The 12,739-nt window shown below is 33.2% G+C and overlaps 1 protein-coding gene and 1 long non-coding RNA gene across 2 annotated transcripts; one reads left to right on the top strand and one right to left on the bottom strand.

Moving 5' to 3' along the window:
• Window positions 1–3,675: 3,675 nt before the first annotated feature.
• On the bottom strand, window positions 3,676–10,933 carry LOC120177481 (3-hydroxyisobutyryl-CoA hydrolase 1-like). Its single transcript, XM_039183616.1, has 14 exons — window positions 10,839–10,933; window positions 10,438–10,518; window positions 9,567–9,635; window positions 8,797–8,860; window positions 8,456–8,535; window positions 6,540–6,623; window positions 6,238–6,322; window positions 5,808–5,893; window positions 5,036–5,157; window positions 4,681–4,741; window positions 4,440–4,538; window positions 4,074–4,175; window positions 3,949–3,990; window positions 3,676–3,863 (listed from the first exon to the last, which is right to left on the bottom strand). The coding sequence occupies exons 1-14, from the start codon at window positions 10,860–10,862 to the stop codon at window positions 3,720–3,722; spliced, it is 1,143 nt and encodes a 380-aa protein (XP_039039547.1). The 5' UTR covers window positions 10,863–10,933; the 3' UTR covers window positions 3,676–3,719.
• Window positions 5,116–5,894, top strand: LOC120177482. The gene is made up of 2 exons (XR_005521414.1): window positions 5,116–5,190; window positions 5,751–5,894. It is a non-coding gene; the product is annotated as an uncharacterized LOC120177482 (long non-coding RNA).
• Window positions 10,934–12,739: the final 1,806 nt, after the last annotated feature.

Genomic DNA, 12,739 nt, shown 5'->3' with positions numbered 1-12,739 from the left:
TGGCTTCGAGTGAGTCACACACGCGACTTTGAGAGAAGACAGATTCATCTTTGTCGTAAGATCACAAATTCAGATCTAACGGCTACAACTTAGCGATGCAGATGACATTAGTGCATGAAACTAGGGATGGGCATGGGTCGGGTTTTTTGTCCACCCGACCCGACCCGACCCGAGAGCAAGAGAGCCTCCACCCGAGATCCGACCCAACCCGACCAAAACAAGTTTTCACCCAACCCGAATATATGACATAGAAACCCGACTCGACCCGAAATAATAAAAAAAAATTATTCAATAAAAACAGTGACTTAATTGAAAAAAATTATATATAGAGCGATATTATTGTAATTATCCCTAAATATATAGGGTAAAATTATATATTTTTTTGGGATCGGGTTGGGTCAAATTTTTTTCACCCTAAACCACAACTCGACCCGACCCGAACACCACATAAAAAAAACCCGACCCGACCTGACCCGAACCTGAATTGTTTTTAGAAAAATTCGACCTGATTGGATCAGGTCGGGTTTAAATGCCCATCCCTATATGAAACCCTAATTTTACTCTTGGTGTGAATCTGAACCGTTAATGGTTTAGGATATGATGGCTGGCAATCTTTCGCCGCCTAGAGACTTAAACTTCTAGGGTTTTCCTTGTTAACTTTCCATTTGGACCACTTCATGTATTGGGCTTTGTATCTGCTTGTAATGTTTTGATCTACAATTAGAAATTAAATGGAAATTAAATTTAATTAAATGTTTAATTAATATATGAATATTTATACTTATAATAATATATGTATTCTTACCTTATACTATCCATATTAACCACGTGCAAACAACACACATTACACACCTATATAATAGTGTGCATACACATGCTACACACCTATATAAATAAACACAAGAATACCACACATATATAAACACACCTATACATAAAAATAAGCACATATAATGTATATAAAAAAACATTAAATAACCCCCAAAACCCAGATGCTCAGATTAATTAAGAAAATAACTAAATATGAAAATAACTAAATATAAATTGAAAGAAACTTGATTATAGTCTCCAACAAAATGAGTATCTACAAATGATATTTTAAAAAGTTAATTAAATACAAAATAATTTTATTACAAAATAATAATAAAAGAGTTCTTATTAACTAATACAATAAATGATAAAATTTATTTATATTTTCTTAGTACTTGACAATGTCGAGGAGTGGTCAGATGATAATGGCGCAGGACTTGTCAAGTACATTGGGGTCGTCCACTTTGATCGTCTTCGTCTTCATCTTCGTTTGCTTCTTGAAGAGAAGATGTACTGAACATCACTTCACTTTGAGATCCACCTTCGAAATATGGTGATAGGCTTATGGTATTTGATGTCATCATTGTCATCATCGACTCGAGTTGTCTACCTTGTTAACCATATATAATATGATCTCATTCACTCTCACCCGCATGTTCGATCAAAGATGCTTGAGTACTTTACATTGCATCTCATGAACCTCCAACCCAATTTGGTTGACTTTCTGTTGAAGCATGATATGGAGGATAAAAACCAAAAATGGTCTGAGATGCAAAATAATTGGTAGAAGTAGAAGCAGAAGACGAAGATGTCGATGATGATTTCTTGGCCTTTGTGAATTTGGCCTTTCCTTGTTCTCATTCTTCTCTCCTTTGATGTCGTTAATTATGGTTTCTCACTTGCTTTATACTTTCGGAGGTAGGGAGAAATGTCAAAATCAAGGTCAGCGGATGTAATCTCGTAACATATAGGGACTGATAAATAAAGCTAATTCCATTACTCAATGTAGACAACATGCTTTCTCGGTCAATTATCTTTATGATTTCCATGCATATCAATTTTATGGAACGCGTCCATATCAAATATTTACGTAAGAATCAGTTGATGAGATGTAGATTATCGCAACATTTTATCTGCAACGTGCATCTCAACAATCACAAAATGTAGCAAAGGCGTAACGGCACCACAACTCCGAGCCTTCAAAAAATCCTGATGACAATAACCGATAGATCTCATCGTCATAATACGGTATCCAAGAAAACTACAAACATTAATTATAAAAGTTAGTATAAATAAAGGTAAAATTTTAAAAAATAAATAAAAATTAATATTTACCGTATGTCGACCGGCGATATTGATCCTCATTTGTATATATATTTTAGTTTCACCCGACAACTTGGTCTTGGTAATTTTATATTGACGTCTAAATAATATAAAAATAAAAATTACAAAAAAATACTAAAAGTAAATGTAAAAATCTACTAAAAATAATGTTAAAAAATTACTTTGCAACGATAGAAAACTCAACTAGGGTTGTTGTAATTGGTGTAAAAAACGGGAACTTATACCATACCCATGATTGTAGCAAGACTAGACAGTCCACTACATTGACTTTTTGACCCCGTTCGACTATGGTAGCCTTGTAGAGTTCCCGATATAAAAAGCTAAAATCCCATAGCCCCAACTAGTGTTGCGACACTTAGTAAAATTCTCCACCAAATTACCATATTTATTTGGTAACAATATTCCTCCAATCAATTGGAGTAGATACGCTCGAGCTATAAAAATAACCTCATCCTCGGTAAAGTTGTTTGTCACAATAAATTCGGACTCAAATTAAGTTATATGTATTTGGTACCGCTCTAAGACTTCTGATGGTGGCATCTCTCCCAAAACTTGGTGAACAATTCCAAACCGGTTAAAATCGTTGTGCGTCACTAGCGTCACACCGTTAACCGAAACACCGAGTAGATAAGCGACATCTTCCAACATAATTGTCGCTTCACCACTCGAAAGATGAAAATTATGCATCTCAGACCTCTAACGTTCAATCAAAACCGAAATCAACGTAGACTTCACCTTAAAACCACACAGAAATGTGACTGGATTGTTTTCGATATATAATAACCCGCTGATGTTGATCACTCAATGTCATTCCTCGTTGACGAATGCTGACATTTCATCTCGTGTAGACATTTTTCAAAAAAAATTAAAATATAAGAATTTCTCTTATTTTTTTCTTTAACAAAACACAATAAAAAAAGTAAAACCCCAAACCCAACAACAATAAACGATTAATTTTTTCAAAAGTCCCACCAAACTATTACCTCGAGATGACTAGTTCCATGTTGACCGTTAAAATCTAATCGTTGTAACTGTCCTTTACACAATTATTATAAACAATTAAATTTTTTAAAATTCGAGACAAACTCATCACCTCGACATGACAAATTTTACAGTTTTTTTATTTTTTATAAATATTTAATAAATTCAAAATAAAAATTTAATAAAATCATCACGTCGATGTGATAAATCTCACTAAATATATTAAAATATTAACCTATATGAGACCCACTATTTGAGACCATTAAAAAAATATTTTTCAAAAAACTCGACACTTCAACATGACGAGTTTCTCCGTGGCATTTGCCTAGATTGCAAAATAAATTCAGGCATGACCTATTAGGCTAACTAATTTACCAGCCTTTGGTACTGGGCCAAATACCAATATTTATGGATCTCCTATGAATTCAAGGCTATGTTTTATTACTCGCCCGAGTGACATGCATAAATGTGTACCCGAATGGGACTTTATATATATATATATATATATATATATATATATATATATATAACAGACGTTACAAGTTTATGCCCTATACTCAAACATGATCATTTTAAGTGCTCATCTAAAGCTTTGCAATGACATAGGGTGACAAGGTGAATTTGGTTCTAACTGGAAGCTTGAGATCTTCCCAATCTCCATTGTTCACCTTGGAGAAATATCCGTCAACTGTAGTATCAGTGACGAGCTCCAATTTCGACGGCTCCCACTAGCAAAAACAAAACGGAAGGTGGTCCAATCACCGGAACTTGATAATATTTATGGATTGAAGATTGAGAGAAGAGAATCCTAACCTTTGGGTTCTTATCTTTATCCAGCAGTATGGCCCTGCAACCCTGTTGTGTAGGCTTTTAATCAGTTGAAGAAATGGAGAGAAAAAAAAGCAAGTTAACATGCATAAATTTGAGACACTAGAAACCTCGAAAAAGTCTTTGCTGAATTCTCCACGCATGACCTGGCAAACCATTCTATATTCACGAACGAGGCACGGACCGACCCCTTCGAGTCTCCCGACTCTAATCTGATATAGTAAGAGTCAACTTATGCTGAAACAAACTCTTAATCAGAAAATCCAGGATCCACTATTCAGTAATATATAAGGAAATATATTACGTTTTATAAAAGAATGATTTGATAAACAAGGCTTCATTATCTTTTTGGTTTCAGCTATAAGAGGATAATATTCATATGCCGACATTGACGAGGGCTGTATAATTTTTATGGACAAAATCGTTAATGGAGAATTACAATATGATCTGTACTCAATACGAATACGTCAACTTACTGATCTAAGAGAAATTTTAAGACTGGTAGGTGAAGCCTTTTTCAGTGTTTGAATTGTAGCAGAGATCCAACCGTCCCTTTGATCAACAGCCTCCCTCTCCTGTGATAAGCATGTTCACAGGTTTTCAGTTTAGGTGGCATATACAAATTGCAGGAAACTTTGTAAACAGAAGCAAGAAACATTAAAAGAAAGCACCGGATTAGTGTTTCAGATAACAAATGAAATTGAACTATCGACTTACAAGAGCAGATAAAATTTCTTCAATTGTTTTTTGAGAGAAGCATCTATCAATGACAGCTAATCTGCAGCCATATAACCAATGATAATGAGGATTTAAAAAGTCTTGTCAGTCAGCAGTTAGCAAATTTGGATTTCAAAGAATACAAATTCTATATAATGTATTGGATCAGGGTGTTGAACTGCATTACAAAAATGCGCCTTCAGTTTACAGTTATAGGCTACCTCCTCTTTCATAAACAGAATTGAAATACAAGGGAAGATACTCAGTTTCTTATATTTATTATCAATCTCTCCCTCAATGGAAGCAGATATCAAACCAATTATGCAGCAAAAGGCATTGTTAATAGAAAACTAACCGATGGTACACACTCTGCTCTTTTAACGAAGGTTGCTCGAAATATTGACCAATAATTGATGAAATGGTTGCTGGATCACTGGAGTTTACAGCACATAATGCAGCTTCTAACATGGGTAATTTCTGTTGATTAAGTGAAAGATGTAAACATATAAAGTACAAAATTATTAAAAACAATCAAGTGAACTTTCTAAGGCATAAAGCAAGAGAGATTCACACTGCTTATTTTGGATATAAATTAAGCAGAGATTTTGAGGATTCAAAAAGAAGAGTAGGCATCAAAAACTTTCTTACAGCGGGAAAAACTATCTCGTACCAAAAGTAATCACAGTGCAACTTTCCCTCGGTTCACAAGGCACAAATAAGTAGGGAATGTATTTTCAGTTTCAGTTGCTTTAGAAAATGTGGACAGATGTTTTAGCTTCTCCAGACCAAGGAAAGATCTGGTTTGAGCCACAAAAGTAGCTTCATACAATAAAGAGTCCCATTTAGGACCCTTAAAGATGAATCTGGCTATTCTTAGAAAAATAGCTCTATACTATATAGAAGCACATGTTTATTAGGTGACAATAACTCTACACTTTAACTTTCAAATATTAATGTCTAAAGTTTAAAAAGAATAAGAAACATGCATGCTAACTTTAAAGCGAAAGGAAACACAAAGCTGATGCGTTACGTGTTTCCTCTATCATGTTTTCTCAACCAACCGATATAAGTCTACATTGTCTCAAATATATTTTGAAGTCAACGAAATTTTAAGTTGGGAAGCATACTGCTGAAGGTACAAAGTGAGTTGCTAGGCCACATGCAAGCATTTCTGCACCATCCAATCTGGCACCAGTAAGACCGAGATACTCTCCTGAAGTTGATGACGCTATGTGAAGCTAAACATAAAACAAATTCCAGTATACAAGTTTTTTGGGTAGCTAGAAGAAATGAATACAACTTGAATCAATTCTGTGAACCAAATTAAACCCGACAAAGCCCAAAGATAGCTATTGTAGCTATAGGAGAACCCAATTTACGGAGCCTTACTGCCTTTGCATTGTTTCTTGTAACTGTATAAGGCATTAGCCAAAATCCAGGATGCTACCGAAGAGATGAACTTTAGTATTAAAGGATTTACGCTTAGGAAATGAAATTTTAAAAATAAAAGTAATTAAAGGGCATGTATAATATATTCAAGAATATAAATGGGAGTACCGAAAAATCCTGGGAGTCTTGACAAGAAATAGGAGGCTCCTACATCTGGGAAGAGTCCCAAATCTGTTTCAGGCATTGCAAAAAGCTACGCAACATCCAATATATAAACATTTAGAAAGAGAAAACCAATCTGCTACACCTCGCATCTGATTCTGACAAATTAATAGAAAATGTAAAAAGTAGACAAGGTATAGGGAAGAGACATTGCCTTATTTTAGCTAACAATTCTAATACAGCCATTTTCTTCCAATTTATGCAAGGAACTTCTAAAGTATTTCAAAGGAGACAAAAGAGAATAATACCGAGTTCTCAGTAGCAATACGGAATCTACCATGCATTGAAGCACCATTCCCACCTCCCATAACGATTCCATTAAGAATTGAAACCTTCAGTGAGATTTGCATTTTCACAATTAGAAAAATCATATACATACATGATATAGGCAAAAGTCAGAATAGCCTTAAATGCTCTTTCATGAAATTTTACTTGGGATGTGTTCGTTTAACTGAAAAGGACTTATAGATCAGGCCATAAATAAAGGGGAAAAGAGACAAAAAGTAACATGGTCAAAGGAACAACCCTCTTCCTTCCCTCCTGTGACCTCAACAACTGATTTTTGTCTTCCTCTTCTCAATTACAACTTACTCTGTCTTCTTCTCCAGTACAACTTCCATGTTTCTACTTCTCCCTCAGGGCCCCACCCCACCCCTTTTCCATTAAAAGTCTAAGATAACAACCCTTTCTTCACTCTAATTTTGGTAAGTTACCAAATTTTTGTTTTGTTTTATACTCAAATTCAGGTTATATATATATCAATTGATTTCACCCTTTCTTCACTCCATGTTTGTTAAATTTCCGGATTTTGTATTCTTTTATGCTCAAATTAAGATTTCTTTATTGTTCATAACTTGTTTGAGGATTTATTATATGAATTCGAAGAATAGTTTTATGTATTGTTTTGTATGTATTTCACATGATTCAAGTGACTTCAAAGAATTTTTGTTGTTAATTTCTTTGATTATATGGTTATTTCTGATTCATAACTCAATGTTGTTTTCCATGCAAATGCTAAGAGTTTTCTCATGGCATGGGAAGATTTGAAGACCAATTCTGCAATATGGTCATTTGTTCCAGGGGTTGTTCTATGGACCATTTGGAAAGTCGGGAATGCCATTGTGTTCGAAGGAGGGAAGTTAGACCATACTGAATTATTTTTCTTAGCAAGGTTTAGGCTTGCTTCTTGGTTCTTAGCCAAATACAAAGAGATTTCTATTCCTAAGGATTCTCTTATATCTGATCCTTCTCTTGGGGATTCTTGTTCAGTACTCAAATCGATTGTATCTAAGATTCCTTGGTCTCCTCCTCCTAAGGGCTTCATTAAATTGAATGTAGATGCTGCTACTAGCTTTGACTGGAAGAGGAGTGGTTTAGGTGGCGTTCTAAGAAACGATAATGGCTCGATTTTAGGTTCTTTCAAAGAGTCTTCTGGTCCAGGTCCTCCTATCTTGATGGAGCTTAAAGCTATTCAAAAGGGTTTACTTTTCTTGGTCTCTTTTCGAGGGCTTGTTAAGGACCGTTTGATTATTGAGAGTGATAGTAAGGTGGCAGTGGACTGGATCAAGAATGTTGAACTGTCCAGATGTGTATTCTTTTATTGTAAAAGACATCGTTGATAGGCTCAAAGATTGTGAGGGTGTGGTTAGATGGGTTGCTAGGACAGCTAACTCAAAGGCTGATGCCTTAGCTAAGGCTAGAATAGGCTGATTTCAGTGTTGATGTTAATGGCTGATTTTTGGGTTTTAGGTTTTTATGTAAGGGAACCTTCTGGGTGTTGTAATTGTTATGTATCTTATCTTGTTATTAATAAAATTCTAAGGCACTCTTTTCCTCCTTCCGCTGATTAAGGAGCTTCTCTACAAGCTCCATTAATCATGAAGGGGATTTTTAACGAGGCCTATAACTTTTATCAAAATAAATAAATAAATTCAATTCTTCTAATTATTTAGATGGTGTGAAAAAGTTACTGAGGTGTAAATTAGCCATTGATAAAGAGTCTCGAAGATATTTTCCATCTAGTAAGGCAAATTGTTTCTTACAATGTATCCAAACAACAACAACAAAAAAATAGCATTTAAGAGAAATGCTTCGAGGAAAAAGCTATGTTTCCTGGAAAAACATTTTTTTGAAACAAATGGAGCCGTAAAGCCATTTCAGTTACCTGCGGTTTGCTATAGGTTGCCATCAAATAGTTTAAAGTGTATTCTTTCATAAAAAAATTGGCACCTGTTCTCCATCCACCTAAAGCATATAAATGCATAACAAAAGGTCATTGACTTTAGATTCCTCCAACAAACAAGAAGGAATAAGAAGACACATTTGGCTCTTCAAATGTGGTAGTAGGTCCACTGTTCTAGCAAAAGAGCAATCATAAATGGTAGCAAACATGAAGTAGACAAAGAGGAAACACAGGTGACAATAAACTAATAATGTAACTTATCAACCTTTTAGATCTAAATGATCAGTACAATCTGGTATCCACAAGAAATAATGAATCCATACCTGCTCTAATATCATGTACCACAGCTGCAACATCTCCACCAGCACAAAATGCTCTTCCTTTCCCCTAATGACAAATAGCCAGCTATCAGGTATATTCTCTTCAATGCTGAAACGTTTGCTTGCAAAACCAATGAAGGAACCTAGTCTTACCAAAGGGTTGAGTCAAAAACGATGAATTTTGTACCTAGAGATTCTTCCAATATCAATATAAAAAGCTTACTTATCTAAAAAAAATTAATTAAGTCTTTCAGCACAGCCATTACGGAACACCGATGGTCAAAACTGAGCAGACACTGCCTCTCTAAAGTTTATTTACTCTGCCAATTAAGTGGCAAAGATGAGACGTAAATTCCTATCTGACCTTCACCTAAGAACCATATATGATTAATGATGCTAATATGTAAAGCCCAATTATACTTCCAAAAGGAATGCTGACAGAGATTAGAAATTAAACAGTCATGATTGTCGACTATCTACGGCCAAGCTGATGTGCTGCAATAGTTAACCAAAAATACATATAGCCTTTCCATTGGGCATTCTACGAATATGCAAGTAAAACTGCCAAACCTAAAATGTGCTGTCAAACAATCTGATTGAGTGACTTGATATGAGATAAGAGCAGATGCCAGGCAAGCTTGTAATGCAACACCAAAAAATGTCATCAGACTCAAATGTCTTACGATTTCATGTTACTTTTCTTTTTGTCAAATTTTTTCTTTTCATAAAGTGAACAAAACGAATACTAAAGTTGTATCTGCAGAGGTGTGTACCTTCAGTATAACCAGCTTGACATTAGGATCCTCCTCATAGGCAAGAAAAAGTTCTAATAACCGAGAAACCTACCATTGAAAGAGAAAACATTATTACTATTTCATGTTTCAAACAATTAATGTGACTAGAAGGCCGTTGACAAACAATTTATGAAAGTCATGCAGAAAATATAGAAATAGAGAAGAAAAGCATGATTACAAAGTCCACGGTACAAATACTGAATACAACAGTTTATTGGAAAGAGAAATTTGATAGGTTATTTTAGTTGATGATTGACATAGAAGACATGCAAAAGAAACCAAGTGAACTAGAAGTTACACAAATAACTAGAAAAAGAAAATGTTTGATCCAATGTTCTTCAGGCATGCACCTAGGCACGCCTAGGCATTAAGAATTAGCACTAGACAACAATAGCATTTCATAACCTTTTGGGAAAGACACGTTTAATCAAGCTACACCTGATGTGCCTAGGCACACTTTTACAATGAGCCGGCAGGCTCAAAAACAATTGACCTTGATATCCTTTCAAGGTTTGCGAAACAAATCATGCATATTGGCCAATAAAAGGAAAACAAAATTGAATTCTTTGGTAGGATAAGATGGCAATTCCTTGTAATTTATATCATAATTATATATTCTATGATTAATATATAATGCACTATTAGTAGAGTATATCATAAGATGCTGCCACATTAATAAGTAGAAATAAAATTTCAAAACTCCTCGAAACATAAATATAAAAAACTTAAAAATTTTAATAGTATACACGGATAGGCAAGGAAAATTACAAAACAAAGAATTTCATCCTTAATCACATTGTATGGAAAATACTGAAAGAGTTGAAGCACCCTATTAAAGAACACATCATACCATCTGAAATGAAAGGGCATTGAGCTGCTTAGGCCGGTTTAAGGTTAGAATTCTTGCAGATGAATTTACGTCTACTAGAACCTGCAGAGGTAATGAAGAAACATAAATGAACCTCCCAAATACACCAAATTTAGTTAATCTAAGAAGCAGGTAGAAAAGTTGGGAACTCATTGTCGGATAAACAGTTTTGAAATATATAGGAAAATCGGCATGGATTGAATTCAATTAAAAAAAAGGAGTTTGAATTGAATTTAAGCTCAACGGAGAAGCAAAGAGAGTGTGAGAGGATATGGAATGTTATATGGGTTGTCGAGATTTCAAATCAAGTATTTTGAATGAAGAAAACCCAAAATTCCAGAAACAAGAAGAAGATAATTAGAGCATCGTAAATGAAGACGCGCCTGATCATGTTGGGATGAAGCCATATGTATCGATTAGCAGTTGAAAGCACAACCCCGATTCCCAGAACGACAATCTATAAGCAAGCTGAGGCGCAGTTTTAAGCAAATAGTAATTAGGTTGACATTAACATGGAAGTCGTAGCTAAATCATTAAAATAATACCTAAATGATTTTTTACTAAAATAACATTAAAAAATCTTTAATTTCTAAACTGGCATCTATTTCTATGGTATATAAAAAGGTATGCCTGTATGCCATATGGCACAAGTGTTTTTATTTACGTGGCGTAAGTGTTTCTATATGATCCTTTATCAAATCGCTGAAATCTGACATTCTTCGCTCTTGTTTTAACCATTAGGGTTGTCTTTGGGCCTGAGCACAAGCCTAGAATTTTTATAATGTATTATATTTATAAAATATATAAGTTATAGGGTCTAAATAATTTTAATATTTGTTATCGAGAATTCAAATTTTTCCTAATATTTATTATTATGGATTTAATTTTTTTCTAATACTTATTATTAAGGGTTTACTCTTATAATTTATTTTTCTAATATTTGTTTAAGTGTCGAAATTAACATAACGTGTGATATTTAAAGGTTAAAGTGCATTAATGGTGTTTGAACTATATCAAAATGAATTTTTTATTATTAAACTTTTGGATATGATAAAATTAATATTTTAATTTGATTTTAAAATGATTATTATATTTTTTTAATCGCCTTAGACTTTTGTTAATGAGATCAAAGACGAATGCATGATTTCATGTTATGATGGATAAACTTACAAAACTTGAAAGAGAAAAGAATTTATAAAATTTTAGGGGGCAAAATCAGATTTTCAATCGAAAATATAAAAAACAAAATCTAATATATATAGGAATTTAAAATTTTTAGGGAGAGGATCATCCTCACCCGTCTCTAGTCCATCTATAAATGAGATAATATTGTATAAAATTTAGGGGCAAAATCAGATTTTCAATCGAAAATATAAAAAACAAAATCTAATATATATAGGAATTTAAAATTTTTAGGGAGAGGATCATCCTCACCCGTCTCTAGTCCATCTATAAATGAGATAATATTGTACATTAAATCACTGATTATTTAGATTACTCAACAAGTTACTTAGATCTAAATAGACATATTTTGTTGAATAGTCTATCTAAATAAACATGTTAGTTCTGATTTAAATTGAAAATTTGAATAGATTAATTTAAACTAAAATCTAATCTAAGTTTAAATATACAGAAGTTAACAGTTTAAATCCAATCAACCTAAATAGGTTCAAACTTGAAATTTACTCAAATTAAAACTATATAAACCTAAGACAATCTAAATTCAAAATAACACGAACGAGTAATTTTTAAGGGTAAACTACGTATTCAGTATTTAAATTATCAGTTTTTGTTCATTTTAATATCTAAATTTTTAATTTTTTTAAAATCATAACTAATGTTTAGTTTTGGTTTTATTTTAGTATCCACACTTAAAAAGGTAACACATTAATACCTAAACTATCAGTTTTGGTCTATTTTACCACATAAACTTTTAATTTGTTTCAAAAACAACGTTAAATTTTTAAAGGGATACCAAAATGAAATAAAAACTAAATTTTATGTATGGTTTGGAAAAAATTAAAAGTTTATGTACTAAATGGATCAAAATTAATAGTTTAAGTACTACCTGTGTAGTTACCCTTTTTAAAAAATTAAACAATTATTCATAAAAGGCTTAATACAAAAATAATTGATCAAACTATGTATCGAAAAACGTTTTAGTGCCTAATGAATTTTTCACTAAAAATAGATGTTTAAAGTTTTATCCATTACCATTTTAGGTGCTCAAACGATAACTACCTTTAAAAAACTCCGCTAAGTAACACGTGTTACGTTCTGATAA

Source organism: Hibiscus syriacus, unplaced genomic scaffold, assembly GCF_006381635.1.
Source record: "Hibiscus syriacus cultivar Baekdansim isolate YM2019G1 unplaced genomic scaffold, ASM638163v2 tig00112289_pilon, whole genome shotgun sequence".
Taxonomy (NCBI): domain Eukaryota; kingdom Viridiplantae; phylum Streptophyta; class Magnoliopsida; order Malvales; family Malvaceae; genus Hibiscus; species Hibiscus syriacus.
This window is presented reverse-complemented; position numbering and strand designations above follow the sequence as displayed.

Coding starts and splice junctions, on each gene's coding strand:
- LOC120177481 (XM_039183616.1), bottom strand. CDS start 10,862: ATGGCTTCATCCCAACATGATCAG. Junction 5,158..5,807: donor CTCACTTTGTACCTTCAGCA/GTATGCTTCCCA, acceptor CTTAATCAACAG/AAATTACCCATGTTAGAAGC. Junction 3,991..4,073: donor TCAGCAAAGACTTTTTCGAG/GTTTCTAGTGTC, acceptor CCTACACAACAG/GGTTGCAGGGCCATACTGCT.